The sequence below is a fragment of the Diaporthe amygdali genome (genome assembly GCF_026229845.1).
Source record: "Diaporthe amygdali strain CAA958 chromosome Unknown NODE_13_length_1014660_cov_65_381101, whole genome shotgun sequence".
Lineage (NCBI taxonomy): Eukaryota > Fungi > Ascomycota > Sordariomycetes > Diaporthales > Diaporthaceae > Diaporthe > Diaporthe amygdali.
The window spans coordinates 700463-720715 of NW_026517033.1; the positions used below are offsets into that span (position 1 = coordinate 700463).

At 52.7% G+C, this 20253-nt stretch overlaps 6 protein-coding genes across 6 annotated transcripts; 3 read left to right on the plus strand and 3 right to left on the minus strand.

Moving 5' to 3' along the window:
- Positions 1–213: 213 nt before the first annotated feature.
- Positions 214–3510, minus strand: J7T55_003854 (fungal specific transcription factor; the record flags this gene model as incomplete). Its single annotated transcript, XM_053143205.1, has 5 exons — positions 214–1112; positions 1276–1873; positions 2203–2332; positions 2738–3224; positions 3411–3510. The coding sequence occupies 5 exons, from the start codon at positions 3508–3510 to the stop codon at positions 214–216; spliced, it is 2214 nt and encodes a 737-aa protein (XP_052994099.1).
- Positions 3511–4412: 902 nt separating this feature from the next.
- J7T55_003855 (uncharacterized protein) lies at positions 4413–6216 on the plus strand (the record flags this gene model as incomplete). The annotated part of the gene is made up of 3 exons (XM_053143206.1): positions 4413–4875; positions 4982–5737; positions 5894–6216. 3 exons carry the CDS (start codon positions 4413–4415, stop codon positions 6214–6216), a joined length of 1542 nt encoding a protein of 513 aa, XP_052994100.1.
- Positions 6217–6514: 298 nt separating this feature from the next.
- J7T55_003856 (uncharacterized protein) lies at positions 6515–9117 on the minus strand (the record flags this gene model as incomplete). The annotated part of the gene is made up of 4 exons (XM_053143208.1): positions 6515–7604; positions 7785–8204; positions 8602–8635; positions 9048–9117. The coding sequence occupies 4 exons, from the start codon at positions 9115–9117 to the stop codon at positions 6515–6517; spliced, it is 1614 nt and encodes a 537-aa protein (XP_052994101.1).
- Positions 9118–12694: 3577 nt separating this feature from the next.
- On the plus strand, positions 12695–14833 carry J7T55_003857 (uncharacterized protein; the record flags this gene model as incomplete). The annotated part of the gene is made up of 1 exon (XM_053143209.1): positions 12695–14833. One exon carries the CDS (start codon positions 12695–12697, stop codon positions 14831–14833), a length of 2139 nt encoding a protein of 712 aa, XP_052994102.1.
- A 1265-nt stretch (positions 14834–16098) lies between these two features.
- J7T55_003858 (choline dehydrogenase) lies at positions 16099–18523 on the plus strand (the record flags this gene model as incomplete). The annotated part of the gene is made up of 7 exons (XM_053143210.1): positions 16099–16228; positions 16308–16382; positions 16626–16762; positions 16949–17437; positions 17511–17584; positions 17634–18048; positions 18119–18523. The coding sequence occupies 7 exons, from the start codon at positions 16099–16101 to the stop codon at positions 18521–18523; spliced, it is 1725 nt and encodes a 574-aa protein (XP_052994103.1).
- A 334-nt stretch (positions 18524–18857) lies between these two features.
- Positions 18858–19838, minus strand: J7T55_003859 (uncharacterized protein; the record flags this gene model as incomplete). Its single annotated transcript, XM_053143211.1, has 1 exon — positions 18858–19838. The coding sequence occupies one exon, from the start codon at positions 19836–19838 to the stop codon at positions 18858–18860; it is 981 nt and encodes a 326-aa protein (XP_052994104.1).
- Positions 19839–20253: the final 415 nt, after the last annotated feature.

Below are 20253 nucleotides of genomic sequence, written 5' to 3' on the forward strand. Positions count from 1 at the left end.
GATGTTCACTCTATCTATCCGCTGCAGTATCTCGAATAGTCTTCCGCAATACTTATGACAGCAGCTGAATGCCACAGTGAAACAGATCTCATGGGACAATCGTCTGTCGGACAGCTCTCGTGAGACAGACTGCCCCATCATACCCCACTTGGCATCCTGTTTTCCTTTGTGCCGATGAAAGCAGATACTCCAGGTTTGATACATTGCCATTCCTCAACTTGGCCAATTTTGCCAGGGCGTGGTCCACATTTGCGGAAATCCCATGTCGAGATTTGCCGACAGCGCAGCATCAACCGTGTTCAAGTCGAAGCCGGGGTCAAAGTGCCCGAAGATGTCAACATCCAGCATATCGCCCAGAGCCGTAGCCGGCAGGGCCTGGGATGAACTAGGCTGTTGAGCCGCCACGACGCCTTCATCAGGCGCCGTGTTCAGTGGTGCAGGTGAAGGTCTTCCTGGAGCCTGCTGCAAACGTGGAGTGGGAAGTTGCTGCAAGGGGCTCTCGCCTGTCTGTGTATGGGTTGACCTTGGTGTAGCGGCGATGCTTCCTGGTGGCTGTTTGTCTGTTTCCCTGACGTACACGTTTCTCTTGCTGCCGAGTGTTACCTCAGCGGGCAACGCCCTGCGGCTTGCTGGTCTTGCGTCAGTCGGGCTTGGAGTAGTACCGTTTGCGACTCCTGCGGCTCCTGAGTTGACCAGCCCTTTTGTCGTCTTATCCATCTCCTGCAGAATGGCTTCACCCAGTCCTGCATTGACGCGAGCACATGTGAATATATCGCCCAGCCTCTTCAGTAAGGCTACAACCTCCTTGAATCTTGTCTTCCCTCTTAGCCGGTACAATGGAATTTTGGAATACCGCATCTTCCGGTACGAGACGGACAGCGACAGTGCGAGGGCGTAAGGTACAAATGGTGTGATTGTGATACGGTCTGGCGATGTTGGAAACGACATTGCGAAGGTTACCGAGTCAACTATGCGGTCCGCGGACAACGACCGACGGGCATTGATATTGGGATGTGGGAGATGAGCTTGTGCTGGGGCCGATGGGGCGAAGGCGCTGGATGGTTGTCGACAAGAGAGGATAGAAATGGCGTGGTAGAATATCTCTATGCTGGCTGAGTTACGAACAGGCCCATGGTTAGCTTACTTCCGGGTTTCGGAACCACAGATAAATCAGAGAACAAACTGTATATGGGATGTAATTTTCCGACATCGTGGAGATTGACATTGCAATGTTCATGGGAGTTGTAACAGCACGTAGAGCGAATCATTACTTACAGTGCATCCATGGAGCGATTTTGTCCGCCCCAGCATCCATGATCATGCTTTCGAAGACCGGAAGCACCACTGTGTCATCTTCCTTGCTGCGAGGACGATACAGGCAGATGACCTTATCTAGCATGGTGACAACACTCAAAAGCAACCTAAAACCGGGTTCTTTCTGGGCGGCTATGCACTCATTCAAGACGCGGTCGGTATCTTGTTCGTGCAGGAGGCAGGGCCGGCCGTGGAAGGCCGCGTTCATCCTGTCAAGGGCCCAGAGGGCGCAGTACAGCGTCTCGGCCTCTTTACTTCGCTCGTCCTGTACCCCAGACCCCACCAGGTGGATGCCTATGCTCTGAGAGTAATGCACGGCCTGGGAAAATATGAGCGCGGGCAGATCCTGCTCTGATGCGCGCGTTGGTTGGTAAAAGAAGGCAAGGAAGAGGGCTCGAATGTGGTCCGTTCGATCGGTGAGAACCTGCTCGTCCAAGAATGAAAGCAGGGCCTTGAACAATGGTCGTTGGAAGTCTGGAACTGATAGAATTGGACCACCAGAATCGAGGCGCAAGTATCTTGACGCGCATGTCTCAACACTTGTTGCAAGGGAAATAGCCTTCAAGATGCTGTTAGCAAAACACGCCATTTTGGAGACAGATTCATCATGGCCCGTATGGCGTCAGGCAGGGGACATGCTCAGCAGAACGGGATTCAACATCATGCCCCAGAGCGCCAGATCATTGTTAAGTAGATAATGCTACGGCCACCCAAAAGCCGTTACTTCGTATGCTTTCGAATTGTCCTATGGGCCAGGCTCTTTGCACAACAATGTGTTCTTAAGCAGATGGCTGAAGTTGGGCAACAACATCGGTATTCTATAAGGGCATCACGAACCTGTCTGAAAATAATGTCTTTTGCGCATTTTGGTCTGCGTGTAGCATGTACGTCGGCTTCCCTGAGTATGGGCCACATTGTCTGGAATCGGTCCAGATAAATTGCGTAGAGGTGATGATAATCCTCGTCAGGCGGACACACCGCGGAAATATTAGATGGTCTCAAGACTCCACCTCGATCACTGTTGAAACGATCAGTCAAAAGAGGGAAAAGAGTTTCAATGGAACAGCCAATCAACCATAGACGGATGCCAGAGCATGTCAATTGGGGAACCGGCTTTAACCGCCCCATTGAGTGCCCTCCTTCCGAAAATGCGAAGTGAAAAGTGAAGTTTTCAACAAAACATGGAGTGGACGCTCCAGTCTGGCACATGTGGACTGAATGAACTATGGGTGAGGATGGCAACGCGACATAACAATAGAACTAGCATGGAGTCTATTGTAACAAAAAGGTCATAGAATCGGCACCATGAGTGATCTTTCCAGGCTGGTCATGTAAGGGGGTGCAGGTTCAATTCCAACATTTGGTGAAAGAGGAAGAATATGAGATACATCGACTGAAGACATAAAGAGGTCCGGGTACTCACCGGGATTGTGGACCATCGTCGTGGTGTTCCGGGCTTCCAGTTGAGGGAGGCAGCCTCCCTGACAGAGTACGAAATGATATTGGGCCGTCTTGAGCAGACTGCGAGCCCGCGGGTTCGTCCTGTGTCGCCACTGAACTCTGCCTCCTGACATTGCTATCATCGTCAGATCGTCGAACTGGCAGCCAGGTACCAATGTCAGAGGTATTTCGCCGGGATGGATCTCTGGCTATCTTGCTTGTGGCTTCGAGGAAGATGCTCTCGGGGCTGAGGTCTCCTACAAACCGAGAGGTTGACAGCTCAATGAGCTGAGAAGCAACCTCTCGAGTTGAAGATGCCCCTGAGTTCTGCTCTGGTGATTGGGGAGAGTTTGGAAGAGTCCCTGAACGATTAGAACCGGAGCCGTCAGGCTGCTGCGGGTCGGCCTGGAGATGAGCATAGATACTTTTCTGATGAGAAGCATCGGCGAAGAAGCGCGGCCCTGGCGAGTCTGATACGTGAGAGCATCGTTTCTAATGCTCATGTTAGTATTACTGGTGACTCTTTGCCCCACCCCACAAATACAGTCACTGCTGTGCAGACCGATCTCGGTGATTCGCATGCTATATCAAGGCCGTCATGGTAGCACACAGGGCGATATTGGATGCGCATGAATGCCTCACCTTTCTTTTGCGACATGGATCGCAGGCCTGCTGAACCTGACGCCGTTTCACAGGCAAACCATCTTGATCCGAGGCAACGAACTTGACGGGTCTTTTCTGTGGGGGCTCAGCCATGGCTGAGAAGGGAGAATCCGATCGGAGTAGACGAATTCGGCGAGCAGACAGGTTTAGCCTGAGGGACTGTTAGACGTGTCGGAGTATTCCCGAAGATTGAGGCGGGCGGGCTGCGGGATTTACTGCGGCTATTCCTGAACTGGGCGGTCCGAACGTGACCGAGGCTCAAGTACGCTTGTCTGTGACCTAGACTTGAGACAAATGTCGGATTGACGGACGGCAACAGGCTCGCAGCCCTTGAAAGCTGCTTTTTCGTCGTGTCTGACTTAGCGGGTGGCTCGGCGGCGGTGAGGTGTCCTGAAGGCATGAAGTCGGAGCATAACCGTTTCAAGAAGTCCCGATGTGGGTCTGCTCATCTCAAGCTTTGGACTTTTCCGTCGGAGCCGCAACATTTGAACTCCACACGGTTCACCCACTTCCCCGCGCCCGAGACGAAGCTGGTGAGATAGGATGGAGTCTGGGGTAATTTTATCCCAGCCCACAGACCGAATATGACCATAGACTTAATTTAGTCTAAGGCGTATGCCATTCTCCAAATTCCCGGGCCCGTTTACTCATGGCCGTCTAAGCGAGATGGCGCACCGTTGACTTTGATCCGCCTGGGCGCCGTCTGGCTGCAATTGCGTCACTAGGGTGCCGAAACTTGCAGTCTAGGATATTAATCCAAGATCCATGTCCACTCATTTCGTGATCACGGACAGTAGTGTGAAGGTATAAGTCAAGTAAGTGCCCTGCGGTCTTTCTCAAAGAGGTAGTACCGACAAGATTCAGGAAGAGCGGCATCTTTATAATCCCCAAACCCGCATCTGATAGGAAATATGGTGAGACTCCCAGGCACTTCGTGTTTTGAAGGTAACTGAAGATTCTCTCACTTTACTATCACTCTCTTGAAATTGCGCAAGATGCTCCAGTCAGCAATCAAGCGAGCCGGCCGCCACTTGGCAGTCGCTGCCTCCCAACGGCGCGCGGTCAATATGGCGGCCGTGGCGACTGCGAGTCAGGATAAACGAGAAGGCGACATATCAGACTCGTTCGCCTCCTTGGCCGGTGTGAAAGATGAACCACTTCCAGATCATTTTCGCCAACTCAAATTGTCGTTGGTTGAAGGACGAGAAGAGAAGGTAAAAGCCAGCTGGCACAGACTACTCCAAAGACTGGAAATTGAGAATAGTGTAATCGACGAATTGGGCTCAAAAGTGATCCCAGAAGTGCGATTTGACCATCTCGACGAGGACCTCTCCACAGCCAAGGATGCAATCAAGAAACGCGGCGCCGCGGTTATTAGGGGAGTTATACCGGAAGACGAAGCACGCCAGTACAAATTCGATCTCGAGGAGTATATTCGCAAGAACCCACAAACAAAAGGTAAAGTCACACTTTACACCAAATCATAACGAGAGCCACCGAAGAAGAAATTCCCATGTACATGACCTGTTGTCTGCGCAATGTTATTAACTTACGCTGTTGTTAGGCTTTCCGCAAAACGACCCACAAGTCTGGGAGCTATATTGGTCAGCGCCACAGCTGCACGCTCGCACGAACCCGAACTTCATGAAGGTGCAAAAAGCCCTGATGCAAGCAACGTGGTCCCTGTCCGACCCCAGCTCGCTCATATCCATCTCGCAACCCCTCTCCTACGCCGATCGCCTCCGCATACGCCAGCCAGGCGACGCCGCTTTCGCCCTAGGGCCGCATATGGACGGAGGCAGTGTGGAGCGGTGGATGCGGGAGGGCTACGGCAAAGGGGGCGTGTACGACGCTGTGTTCGAGGGCGAATGGGAAACAAAGTACGACCCCTGGGACGGCAGCACACGGGTCAATGCTGTCAACGACCTGTATAATGGCCTCGGCGCGTGCAGCGTGTTCCGGATGTACCAGGGGTGGCTGAGCATGAGCAGCGTTGGGCCAAGAGAGGGAGCGGTATTATTCAACCCGCTGTTGAAGCTTGCGTCGGCTTATACGCTGCTCAGGCCATTCTTCAGGCCGAAGAAGACGGTCGACCTGGAGGTCGCTAAGGGGGGCAGTGCCGAAAGACTGGAATTCCTGGCACCTGATAACTGGGAGTTCACGGCTGGCGACCAAATGACAAGTGAGATACCTGGTGCTACTCCAGGATACGGTATGGAGTTTCCGAAGTTGGCTATGCATCCACACCTGGAGTTGGACCGAACGATGGTGCATACGCCGCGGGTGAACCCTGGCGACTTTGTTGTTTGGCATTGTGATAGTAAGTTTTTCCTCCTCTTCTACAGCATGCTTGCTCTTCCCAATGCCCTGGTGCCAGCTTCAATTGTTTTGGATATCGAGCGTATTCTCTCCCGTTCTTCACTGCCAGTTTGCGTGATCGCTTTGGTCAAATCCAGCATCGTCTGACACACCACAGCTATTCACGCCGTGGACTTCGAGCACAAGGGCAAGAGAGACTCTAGTGTGTTGTATATTCCAGTTTGCCCAATCACGGAGATCAACGCCAAGTATGTCTCCAGAATGCGAGACGCCTGGCGTAATGGAACCCCTGGTCCGGATTTCCCTGGCGGCAAAGGCGAGTCAGAGCATGTCGACAGGCCAACCGAGAGCTTCCTGAGATCAATTGCCAACACCGATGGTCTGGCTTCAGTGGGCCTTGAGCCTATCCCAGAGCCAAGGAACGGCAGCGAAGGAGAAAAGGAGGTTGTGCGTAGAGCAAATCACACGCTGGGGTTCTAATGAAGGAAATCGTCAAGTCGGATGCAGAGCAAAAGCGTCTTACGAATCTTGCTCTTGCTTGGGCTCTCGAATACGTACCAAATAATTAATATCAATCAGAAAGCATCCGCGATAGCACCTTGCATGTTGGACGAACATCATCGAGGTGATTAATCTCGGGCCGTGAGGCCACGGATTAAGATTTAGCACTAGATGGTCAAGTACATAGTCTTGGGGTACCAGCTCCCAGACTCTGCCTTCCTGTGGCTCAAACCAGGGGTATCTTGTACACAGCAATATCCAGCCATCCTCAGCTTTGTCAAGGCCGCCGGGGATCGCCGCCTCCAGTCCCCGACCTGGAAGCACGTCTCGCGCCGATGATCGACAGCCCGAAGCCATCCCTCGGGGCCGTGTACGGCTCACTTGCTGCCTCAGACCATGAGAAGTCCGCGTCTGACTCCCCATCCCAGGAAGACGGAGCATGGGAAGACAACCGGCTACTCAACCTGACGCTTGGCTGTCTTTCGACCGCCTCGACTTCCTCGAAAACTTGCTCGTCACGCTCGCCCGACTCGTCCTGCTGCCCCTGCTGCGTCTGCTTGCCTTGCTCGCGCGGTGACTCCTCCTTGAGCCCTTCCGGGCCGCCGCCATGGCTGCCACCCTCTCCAGCCTGCCGGCCCAGCTGCGCTTCTTGAATGCCGCCCTCGGGTTCGTGTTCGTCGTTTCCACCGCCGCTGCTGCCACCTCTGGCTCCCCAGCTGTCGCTTCTTGTGGCGTCTCCGCTCTCTCCGCTGCCGTCATCATTGTCAACCGGTGAGGCCTCTTGGCTGGTGGCCAGCGGGGCCAGTTGCTCACCTTCCACGACCATCGGCGTCCTTGGCGTCGCTAGCGGCGTGTCCGAGTAGGTCACATACGATCCGTGCCCGTCTGTTTGCTGGAGCCAGTCTTGAGCTGGCTCGTGCGGCCCGCCCACATACTCCGGCGCGAGAGCCTGCGCCGGTGCAGGCGCAAGACCCGTGAGATCGGCGTTTGATGCAGTGTGCCACGCATATTCAGGCATGCTGCTATCCGCTCCCGTACTTACTTCTGAGGTCCGTGGGAAGGCCGAATTTCGCGTCAGAGCATGCGGTGGAGGCGGTGGAAGCTGTATGTCATCCGGGAGAGGCTCGAGCCCTTGTGCGAATGTGGCACTAGGTCGCCAGGTCCGCCATGAGTTTGGCCGCGAGTATGGCGCCATGAAGACTGGATTTTGTGACAGGCCACGGCTGGGCTGTACGGATGCCATTTGCGGCTTCACGTCGACAGGGCTTGCAGTGTAAGCCATTGACTCTGCCTCGGACATGAGCGATTTGTGCATGTCGCCCCCGCGTCCGGATGGTCGGCGGACTGAGTCGATTCCTCGAGATCCGCTGTTGAACATTGAGTTGTTGGTGAAGCGTCTCGTCACCGGGGTTAGTAGGCGTTGCCGTGTACGACGAGAGCAGAGGCAGACTGCTCCGAGTATTATGAAGAAAAAGGAAAGTATTCCAACTGTTTCACGGTCAGCCACTTCTTCCAACGAACGCATCAAGCAGGCCAGAGTTGCGTACCAACGATACCCGCTATAGTTCCGGGAGCGATGGTTGGTGCTCGGGATGCAGCAGCAGGCGAGGTGGTGTTCGATGGGGCAGCTTGATATGGAGTACTGGCGATGAAGGGATTGCTCGTGGTGGAAGCCGTTAAGAGGCTCGTTTGTGCAGTCGACGAAGGAGATGCGGTCATGAAGGATGTCAGGGTCATACGCGGACTGTCGACCGGGGAGGTCGATGTGGTTGTTTGTGTACTCACGATGGTCGTCACTTGCGTTGATACTTGTGTGGAGGTTTGTGCCGTCGTGATGACGGTTGTCTGAGTCTGTACGCTGGTTTGTATTGTCTGGACTGAGGTCACCGCCGTCGAGGTCGTGAGACTGCTTGAAGTCGTCACTCCCGGCGGCGCAGGTGGTGCTGGCGGCGGCGGAGGTGGTGCAACTGTTGATGGAGGGTTTAGCGGTGGCACAGGCGTCTCTTGCGCAGGATCGCCAGCATTAAGGACGATTGAGTTCGACGGAGCAGCCGCAGTCGGCAAAGGCTCAACTGCTGGAGCTGGAGGAGGGGCAGATGGAGTAGATTTCCCCTTGCCACCATCCTCTTTACCTTTGCCATCTTTGCCACCAATGTTATTCCTCCTGCCGCTCGTGAAAGGAATAAATCTTGATCACTCACCTCCTTTGCCATCTTTGCCTTTTCCCTGGCGACGAAACAATGGAGGGGCCTTGACAGTCTCTCTCACGACTGTCTTCGCTGATTCGGCCCGAGCAATATTTGGCCTGTGGCGTCGTTTGTGAAAACCACGACCTCGCCTTATTGTCTCCACAGCCATCCTGACCGAGACTGTGCTGCGTCCCCAGCCTTGAGCTTGCCTGCGGTCACCGTTGGGTCTTCAGCGGAAAGAAAGACGGCACAGCCATGTGAAAGCATGCGGCAATGCGGTCACCGTAGGTCTCGAAAGAGTGCGGTAGGTGAAATGGTGGCAGTCGATGGTATTAGTCTAATATGAACATAAAGAAACGACGTTTCATGCATTGGCCTGGAGTCATTATTCGGGAAGGGCTTGGTCTCGGGTATTATGGTGCCGAAGAATTACACAAATCGGTTTTGTTTTGTCTCCTGCCAGGGAGATCGACGAGCTGCTGCAACAGCCAGGGCGACATGTGCTTCACATCTTCCACGGACTGCCCCTGCAACACGCCTCTTGGCCTAGAATTCCCCGCGGCACCTTTGGCCTGACAGGAGACCACCCGCACAAGCCAAGCCTAGGCGAAACCCTCTTACAACCGAGACGGTAGGTCGAGAGGTGGGACTCGTCTGGCCGTTCTGTTGGTTCCTTCTGTGTCTCGTTCATCGAAACGTCGAGGCATCATGTCAAGCTGTGTGCTACCGCGCCGGGCCCCACTGCGAGATCGATGTTGAGTTGACAGCACACGGGCCCGTTGTATCGAATTAGCAACACTTTAGATAGAACTTCGGGAAATTTTGCATCCAGAAAGATGAGACTCCTCAGGCGCTGTGACGGCCGTCTTGTCCGATATTCTTCAATAACGATCTTGCTTGATTGGATCGATCATCAGGCGTCGAGATAGGTTGAGGACGTAGGACGGATTGCTCAGGTGTCAACCCCAGCCCTCGGCGAGACGCAGACGGAGATCGGACCAGGCAAAACAAGCTTCTCTCTCAAACGGCCGAGCCCTGATTCAGCCAAGGGGCCTAAGCGCCTACTTGAAATTCCACTAAGTACTGCATGCAAGCAATCCCAAAAATGGTGTGGAGAAGCATCATCCTAGCGCCTATCAGGGGATCAAACAACGGGGTGGATTGGCAACTTATTCATCACGAAATATCATGGTACTGACTGTCTTCCACATACTGGGCAGCGCCACAAAACCTATCTTGACCTGCCCAGAGCATAATTAGAGTGGCAAACCCCACAGGGTTCGAAGCGACGTAAAGACCCCTACGCTGCAATGCGGGATGTTCCGAGCCATCAAATCCGAGCCATTCAAGCATGCCGTGGTACAGTAGCACTGGTATTTTCCGCAGAGTCAAGGCGACGCTAGCTAGGATCTTGACGATGCCAACGGAGGTCAAGGAAACGACTAAAGCCAACGCCTTCCAATCTATAGCGGATTGCATCGAAGTCATCTTGCCTCAGAAAGCGGTCATAGATGATCTGCAAGAAAAGCTATCCCAGGTCCGCACAATTCGTATTCGACTTGCACATGGACTAACCTAGAAAAAGGTGTCTCCGGGCTTGCATGGAAGGGCCGTGTATTTCCATGTTCATCTGAGGTCGGTCCGTGATCGATCCCAGGTAAATGAGGCAATATGAAAGATCGCCCCGAGCACCGGGTCTGTCCGGAATCCTGGGAAGACATGCGTATAGAGTTGTAGATCACTGACAAAGATCGCCCGTCATTTCGCGCCGAAATATAAGAAATGAGTGGAGTAGAGAAGGAGTATATGATATCGTGCAACAAAACCCGTATTGTATGGATGGGGCTCTCCACAGACGTGGCTATATGGTGCGTTATATGATCCGCGCATATGCTTTGTATGCAGACGAGTAAGCATCTTACAATGTGGGTTGACAGCTGAGGCGCAAAAGATGGGTCGGAGCCACCCAGCCCGCCGGCTTCCGGTTTTCCGGGTCTAGAATTTCGAGCATCCACTTGCGCTCCAAATAAGGGCTGGCACAGTTTGGTTTTGTGTTTACGTCGTCCGTGGATAACATGTTTGGTCTCGACTCCGGCTTGCGGAAGCTTGTCACATTTGACATTTCAAAGCTATGCCGTCAACGCAGGGTTTGATATGTCATAGTGGACACTACGTCAGCCTAGCCAAAATAATACTCCCTCCGAGAAAGGGGGTTCAAGAGACGGAAAGACAGATCGGTGTTACTATGGTGATCATGCTGAGTACAGTTTCCTCGAAGCTTGCAGCGGTTCTGGTGAGACCAGATCTAAAAGACGCTTCGTGCAATCTGAGACCCACGGCTGCGGGTTTACTGCCATCATCTCTTCACTCTCACGAGGCGCCTTGAACCTTGTTCCCATCATCACTGCAAGTGCTTGGCTGTCGACTGCCAAGATGACCAAGACACCTGAAGTTACGTTGCGAGGCCGATGCATTGTCGATGTACGATGGGAAGGACCATCTGACAGCATACAAATCTGCCATTAGATGATCCCTTTCTCTCCTTGCTGAAGTCTAATCCGTCGTATTTCCGGCCCAAGTTCGGCCACCAAGACAAGAATGTTTATCGATCATTTGCGGGCCATCTTTCTGTCTTCAAGTACCATTTGGTCTTTCGTGATGACAATTTGAATATATCGTACGCTGTTCATAACTCCGAAAAAGCTGATTGAGCACGCAAACTTAGTGCATCCGACAGTCAAAAGTGCAATGCTCAGCATGCTTTCTCAAGTCACAACTCCTCCTTCTCATGGTAGGATGATGACCACTAAACGTGAATGAAGTGCGCCATTGGAGTATCGAGTGCTTGCTACGTAATCACCATTGTCGGGTGGGCACGAGCAGTTGGCAAACAAAGGGCAGGTTCACAAGGCGCCAAGAAAACAGGACAGCGTGTTGCGAGAACTTTGGGCACAATCCCAAGTCTTGAGAATGGGGATTGACATCCGAGAAAAGCGCCGAAAGAAGAGTCTTGGCATGTCCATGGATTGATAGGTTGAGCATAGGATCTCGTACAGATCGGCGGCTAGAACCAGAACATTTGAGGAAATATTTTGAAAAGAGCGAGAGTAGCAAGATAAAGGGGCGACGTCTTTCGTTACATTGGCTCGGGTCAAGGCCGAAATGGAACAAGCGAGGAAGACTGTGGAAGGCAGCCCTCCTGTAGGAGTGGTTTGCAGTACAGATCTTTTGGAGGGAAGACCCGGTCGCGGTGCCCTGACAGCGGCCGGCGGGCCGCCGGCGGGAACCGTTCAAGGGTGACAGAGCAGTGACGCTGTGTCCCTCACATGTTTTCAAAACTCATGCCCCCCAATATCTGCAGCTCCCAACACGAACTGGACCGTTTCATCGAAAGAAGAGAAACAAGGAGCTGTATGGTGCTGTGTCAAGTCCATCTCCACCAATCTGTGTTTTGTTCCCAGTTGTCAGGCCGGGCTTATGGGCGCCTGATGAATTGGCGCTACAACCTCAAACTCCAATGTCCAGGACCACCATACTCATCGGGGAAAGTCCAATCTCATTCAGCTACTCATGTTCTTCATAGCTAGGAAGTAGTCTTCTGCATAATTACTGCCAGCTCTCACGACTGCGTACAAGAGACATAGACAAGAACTGGGCTGGGGAACTCACGTTGAGCAAAGGACGTGAATCTTGTAGAATCGCACAGGACATCCCACACGTTCCAGGACTATTGCCTAGAACAAGAAAATCTATCATAAAGGAAACTCATATATCACGGGAGAATATAAGTGAATTCCCCGAACATCACTCAGTACATACTGAGAAGAATCTGCAGCCCGTCACCGTTAGAGTCAATGCAACAGAAAAAGAATTGCAAAAAGCAAAAGAACGAAGGTGCTGTCGTACTTACTGACAGGCTCGTAGTGTTGCGGGGAAGGTCGCGTCACGATCCGGATCAGTGGACCCAAGCTCGTGGGTCTCCTGTGCGAGTGTGGGCCACGCTAGACCACATTCGGCGGTAAGTAAATATTTTGATAACAACAAATGGGGTCGAGCTCGAAACGCGTTTATTCCTCCGCCTGGTGAGGCACAGGGCAGCCCGATTCCGAATCAGCGCACCCTGGCCATCCCAGGTATTTGAATACTGCATCCCAGGATCAGGCCTAGGATCCTCTCACTCCACATCCAAACCCAGCCGAGCCCCGGATCGCTGCATACTGCTGTGCATGTGTACCATATTATTATCACCCCACGTCTAAACGAGGACTATGTCTGTTGTGCTTGAAGACCTCCCCATTGCACTGCGGCGGACGCGTCGGAGCAGCGCCGTGTTACACAGTCATCCTCAAGAACCGCAGCCGCCAAAGTCCCCAAATGTTTCGACGCCTAGCCGTGGAGCCAAGAAGAGAGTCCGCTTCTCAGACCCAGGTCCTGCCTCTGACCACAATGCCCAAGTCGATGACGAACCCGTGTCTGGATCGACGGGGTTGACACCGCACATCCGTCGGACAACGCTCGAGCCTGGCTCTGGAACTAAGAGACGTCGTCACTCTGGTCCAGTCGCTGTAGACCGCCCAGATGCGTTTGACTCTACCATTGACACGCGATATAGTGGCGAGGTGACCTTCCTCCCGCTCCGTCAAGTTCTGGATGGTCGCGTTAAGAGACGCATCCGGCGTAATGGACTCAGCGAGGAGATCAACGTCATCACTGCCGAGCGGAAAAGAAAGGCACAACAAACCAGTGACGAGATTGCTACTCTGAAGTCTGAGGTTGCTGCCAAGGACGCTGAGATCCGTCGCTTATCTGGTGCCACAGAAATTGGTCAAGAAGAAGACGACACTCAGGATAGCATCGACGAGCTTAAAAGGCAGGTCTCGCAGCTCAGACGGGTCCTGAAGAGTCCTGACTCGTCAAACGAGACCGAGGACACCATCGACTACAATACCACTCACATGGACTGGGCCATACAAGTTCGAGATCCTTGCCCCAGCGAGTACTCGGACATGGAGCTTGACATCGACGACGAAGATGAGGATCTCGAGTTCGGCGACAGGACAATCGCGGAACTGGCTTGCAGCACGCCTTCCCGTCGGTCGGCAAACATAAGAAACTCATTTCCCACACCCCCGTCGACCAGTCCACATCTAGGACCGATAATGCCAAGCAGGCGGCATCCTGTCACTCCTACTTCCCAGGCCGCAGTGCAAACCTCGTTCACCAAGGCCGACAGGGAAGAGCTGGAAGACGAGCTCGCATCGCTCCAGCTGGAAATTGCCAAGCTCACCGGCACGCTTGAGACATATGAGTCGATGACAGCACGCTTGTCCGAGAAGCTGTCCCCCTTCGCGCCCAAGGACGGCTCCGCGGCAGCTCTGATCATGGATTCACGCTCGCCTGCCGTCAAGGTCGAGGCCCAGTTCAACAACCTCCTGCAGGCCTTCTCGGACCGCAGCGCGGTACTCACTGGCCTGGACGCGTCTCTAGGTGAGCTCGGCTTCCCTGGTAATGACGCCGCGGAGGTCGTGCTGTCGCTGTCCTCCGCATTCAGGACCGCGCGCCTGGAGCTCGAGTACCTCACGCCCGGAGAAATCGCCCTACCACTCACGGCAGCCGGCGCGTCGGTACTGGACCTTCTCCTTACACGGTTGCGCGAGCTTGCGAAGCGGACTCTCGAGTGCGAGGATGCCATCGACGAGTACCATGTCCTCGAGCATTCGCTGCGCAAACAGCTCAGTGCCCGTGCGGAGATCATGGACGCCGTGAAGGCCGAGAAGGACGCACTGGCCGACCAGGCCAAGAAGAAGGATGCGCACATCAAGGAGCTCGAGATCGGGGTGCAGCGGCTCAAGGGCGCCGTCAAGTCGTATACCCGAGATGTGTCCGAGCTGGAGGGCCTCGTGCAAAGATTGGAGGGTGATTTGGACACAGCCAACAAAGACTTACGGGCGGCCAAGGAGCAGAACGATGCTGACGCGGACGAATGGTCCGAAGCTGTCAAGGAGAAAGAGTGGAACATCACGATGCTGGAGGAGAATCTGGGCTTGGCCCTGGAGCAGACCTCAGAGTTGAAAGACCAGCTCGAAGAGCTGCGGACAAAGCATAAGGAGGAGGTCTTCTCCATGTCCCAGAGGCATGGCGTCGATCTGGTTATGCGAGACTCAAGGGTGTCAGAGCTCAGACTCGAGGTTGACCGCGTCAATGAGGCCCTGCGTGAAGCCCATGAGACGGTGTCAAACCTCCGTGTTGAGAATGGCTCGTTGAATGATCGCTTGAACTCTGAAAAGGCGAAGGCTAAGGCAGCCATCGATACTATGAGGAACGAGCTGGAGAGGGTTGTGCGGATGGGCCAGGACCTCATGGCCACGCCTAGAAAGAATCCCGGGCGAGGATCACGCGCTCATTGAACGGGAAATGTTTCCTTGAACATTAATCTCATCATTGCCTTTGTTGTCACTCATCACTGGTGTCAGTTATATACAGCGTTCATTTTCTTTGGTACTAGCATTTCGGCGCAGGAGGTAGGCTGGAGCAACCTGCAATCAAAAGGCCAAGTTCCGCAATTGTGTCCATAGGACAAGCGCCTCTTCTGGAAAGTGTCCATGCATGGTTTCAAGAATGTTGTTGTCGCGAGTCTATTAAAATTTTGTACACATAAATCTCCCTATCGAACGCACTCAATCATCGAATTCGTTCCTGTCGCCATCCGGGTGCATAACGGTAGCTTCATTGCGATGCAACGTCTGGGCCTGGGCTTTACATCGGTCGGCCCCACTAAAGTCTGATTGATGAATATTGATTTCTGGCCGTACGAGATTTCAACCCAGCGTTATGCCAAGGATGCCGTCACGAACTAAACCTAGAATCGATCACTGCCTCTCCAAAGAGAACGAGGCACACAGGTGAGGGGCTTCAACTTGGCCTCTTATCTACGGAAGTCACGCTGAGCTAGTTCAGCTAGAGTTCGCTTGGCTGATGAAAGGGAACGGAGCCTCGGATTTTCCGGAGTAGCTTCGAGCTCAGCATCTCACCGCGGGGTGGAGATTACGCGGTAAGCTCTTGGCTCTTTGGCGATTTGGAATCGTTCGGGAAATACTGTATGTTGCGTGTTAGATGCGTGTAGGTCTCCCTGGCGGAACCGAAGAATACGAATTCGAGAGTTCAGCCTGAGCCTCACATGCGCAAATGAGGGAGTCTAATCCGCCGAGCTTGCCGCGTAGTAAAAATTGTCTGTTTCGACGCCCCTGAGAATCCTGCTGCATGCGAACTGACGTCTTTGCAAGCTACCAATATGCCTTGGGCAAGATATATTGAAGTCACGGGGTGGGACAAGAATGCCAATCCCATCCTTTCGCTCTCCCGACTGGAGTGGCTTGTATGCTGAGCCTTGCCAATGTCGCCCAGCCAATCCGCCGGCGGATCTTGGCATAATATTACGATGAATTTCTGAGTTCATGCTTCCAGGACAAATGAATGGTGCAAGCATGTACCGTTGTCTAAATATCATATAAGCCTTAAGCGTGCTCAGCTAGCAGTTTAACGGATGAACATCTCTGTTGTCCCAACTTTTGAGACTCGTAGGTCATCTTGGACCATTCCATCAGGTGATCAGCCTCTGAGCGCTGATTGATACTACTCGCCGATCACTCATACTCACTTGGTCTTGACCAACATGGCTTCCTTGAAAATCTTGCTCCTCTTACAGGCTGTACTTTTATCGGTCAACCATGCAACAGCAAAGCCCATCTCCTTGATTAAGAGACAGTCGGTTGAAGACGAATATGACTTCGTCATCTGCGGAGGTAAGCAGCTTACCAGATGCTGCGAAAGGCTTTTTTTTATTCTATTGCTTGCTACTGACTTAGCAAAATATTCCAACAGGTGGAACGGCTGGACTTGTACTTGCTAACCGGCTCACCGAGTCTGGTAACCAAAGGGTCCTCGTTTTGGAGGCTGGTCAAGAACCTACAATCGTTGCGGCATACCAAACCCCAGGAGGGAATCAATTCATTAAAGGCGCGTTTAACCTGCCAAAATTTCATTGCATTATGCCTTGATTAACGGAGCTTATAGGGAGCACCATTGACTGGAATTTTGTCACCGTTCCACAGAGAGGGCTAGAAGGCCGGCAGCTTCAATATCTGCGTAAATTGTCCTTCACTGTGAGGATCTGGTAGCAAAGCGCTAACGCGAAGATAGGTGGTAAGGCCGGGGGTGGATCTAGCTCCACAAACGGTCTGTATTACGCCCGAGGAAGTGCGAGTGTCTACGATGAATGGGTTGCTTTGGGTAATCCAGGATGGGGTTGGGACGATGTGTATCCCCTCTTCGTCAAAGTACGAATGTCTGTTATGTCGTTTATCCAGCTTCTGGCTCCTTTACAGCTTGCCGTCACCGGAGGAATAAGGCGATCCCCCTGTCCATGTGTCTGACAATTGTATTCACGCTGTGAAACTACTTGCAGCTTTATTTGGGTCTAGCCTACCTGATTGGCGTATGCATATGCTAACAATCAGATTTAGAGCACCCACCTCAACAAGCCTGAGGACGCTGTATATGCCCAGGCCAATGGCTTTGACCAGACTTTCCAAACATATGAAGCCGACGCTTATGGCGACGGACCCCTTCAGCTCAGCTACCAAGGCTACGTTCCTGACTCCAATGTCGGCTTCATGCGCGCACTCGAAGCAATCAACGTTTCGATCGTGAACGAGCTGAACACCGGAAATCCAACGGGAGTTAAGCAGGGGTTGGGCACACTGGATAACAGACTGCGTCGGAGCTCTAGCTTTGATAGCTTCTACCGACAGGCCCAAAATCGATCTAACCTGGACGTTCTTTTCAACGCACCTGTCTCAGAATTGGTCATGGACACGGAGGGTGACACCCCTACCGCAACTGGAGTCGTCTTTGTCGACCAGAGTACCGGGTTGATCCACCAAGTTAACGCATCAAAGGAAGTCATCCTGAGCATGGGTGCTTTCCATTCCCCTCAGATGTTGATGCTCTCGGTAAGCACAGATCACAAACAGACACCTTAACAACATTCGGAATATTGTTCACTGACTCGTCGGCTGATTATAGGGTATCGGGCCCGCCTCAGAGCTCGACGCCTTCGGAATTACGCCGCTGGTTGTGAACGAGAACGTTGGACGCAAGTAAGGTGCGAAGATTCATCCTGGCAATCAAATGCTAAAATTATCTTAGTTTGAACGATCACAGTGTATTCAGCATCATGGCCACTGCCCGACCTGAGTCCTCTACAACAGAAATGGCTGCGACCGTGCAGAACCTGCAGAATGCTCAAGCTCAGTACTTCCAGAACTTATCAGGGCCATATACTGCCCCCTCTGGTATTACCAATGGCTTCCTAAAATTCTCAGAAGACGAACTTGAAGCCCTCAATCTGACCGAGATCATCACTCGTAATCTCGCTAGTCAGAATCATATCGAGTTTCTTTACGAAAGCGTGTGGTATCCCTGGATTCCAACACCTTTCTATGCACCTCGAGACAATGAATCTTACATCTCGCTTACCGCGAGCTCCATGGTACAGCTATCACGAGGGAACGTCAGTTTACGATCAAGTTCCATGTCTGACCCGCCCGTGATCAATCCAAACGTAAGTGATGCCACTCTGCAACCAAGACTGGGATATGTACTACGAATAAAGCCGCTAACGTGTTATAAAGTACTACACCGAAGATACCGGAACAGACCGGGCTGTCGCCATAGAGTCATTCCGGGATCTGCGTCGGATTCTCGCTGATCCAGAGCTGTCACAGTACACCGTTGGGCCAAACAATGGCGAGGTGAGCCCGGGAGTTGAAAACGTGTCTGATGATGATGAGGATGCTATCTTCGAATATGTTAAGGCCAACACATTTCCAAACTGGCACGCTTCTGGTACCGTGCAGATGCTGCCTCTTGAGGACGGTGGTGTCGTCGATCCTCGCTTGAGGGTTTACGGAGTTGACTCGTTGAGGGTCATCGACTGTAGTGTGATGCCGATTTTGCCGGATGTCAATATTCTTGCTTCTGTGTACATGATTGCTGAGAAGGGATCAGAGCTGATCAGAGAGGACTGGGATGATTAAACAGGCGTCGCCTGGAAAACGTCGATTGGGGTACACGATTGAGTTATCAGTACACCTGCTCTGTCCGCCCGCTCGAGGAAAGGAATATCCTGTGAGACATTTCACTTCAGAGGGCTCGTCATGATGCCCAACTTAGCTACTTATTTTCCTGAATCAACCAACTACTTATCCATGGCATGCACTTGAAGTCCTGGACAGTTCGCAGTGATGACTCCAAGCACTTGTGCAAAGTCATTCTCGTGATGCGTTGAGGCAAGCTGATCTGGATCCTGAAAATAGGGAAGTTGATTCGCAAGAAGCATCATTACTATTAGGTACTATTGACGATAAGAAACTATTCTTCAATCTCCTTATAAACGGGAGGTTCCTTTGCTTTTGCCTTTCCTTTGACATCCAAAGCTCTCAATCTCTCTTGTTTCTCGAACTTCTTCATGGCTTTCTTCTTCTCTCGTCTCTCCTTCATCACAACCTTAGCCGTATTCTTCAGAACCCGTCTCTTGGATGCAATGATCCCACCATCAACCAACACGTCAGCGCCGGTGATGTAGCTCGCCCCCTCCGAAGCCAAAAACTTGATCACGGGCACGACCTCCTCAGGCCTTCCCATCCGTTCCATTGGGCCAGAATTAACGAGGGTAGACAAATTCGGACGAGAAGCATAGTGGAGAGTCATATCCGTCTCGATGACCCCTGGCGACACAGTCACTATACGCACTCCTCCTGGCCCGGTCGCTGAGGGCTGCGCCAGGGGTCGTACCATCTTCCTGGCATAAATCTGCATGCACCTCTTGGACATCGAGTATGCTGTGTACGGCCAGCGTTTGAGTGCCCACAGCGTCGGCGACCGCGACCCGTTAAGGTGCCGCTTCACGGCGAGGTCGACCACATAGTTTTGCACCAATTTCCCACCAAGTGACGCGACGAGGATCACCACTCCACCTGGCTGCTGCATTTCGGGAGCGAGTGCGTCGACCAGGCGCCTGGTAGCAGTGAAGTTGACATCGAAGATGCGCTTACCGTCCTTGATGGCCGGTGAGACGCCAGCTGTGTGGACCAGGGCCGAGATCTTTCGTCCGCCAAGCGCGGCTTTCACCTGAGAAGGGAAATCGGCGCGTGTGATGTCTCCAGTCACTGCCGTGATGGAGCGTGTGGACAAGAGGTTCCGGACGGAGTGCATGGCTGCGTCGACGGATTTGAGGTCGCAGAGGATGAGCGACCGGCCCTCGAGTGCGAACTCCTGGGCGATCGCTCGTCCGAGACTACCCGCCGCGCCGGTTATGACTGCTACCGGCCTGTTAAAATCGGTGCCGCTCATAGTGATTCAGTCTGGACGGTTGTATATTAGGCAAGCAGTTGCATGCGACAAGTGTATTCGCTCTCTCACAATTTTCGTAATAAGGAGTGAATATCACGAAACATCTCCGAATTGATACACCCGCCTCTCAATTCAATTCTCGATATATAATTGCCACTGTCACTGATACATATAATCACGGCAATAGTGTTGAGCCTGTGATTCTGTTTTTGATCGAAGCCGTCACACGTGCTAGCACTGCCTCTGCCGAGAGCCGTACGTAAGGAGACCGCGTCACGGCCTTGGCTTAGCAGGAACAGACGCAGCTGAAAACATCTAATATTGACCAATTACTGGATGCAGTTTTTCAACATGAAACTGTGAATGGGCATAGATCTCTAATTTACAAGAAGCTAAGTTTGTATGTATGGCAGAG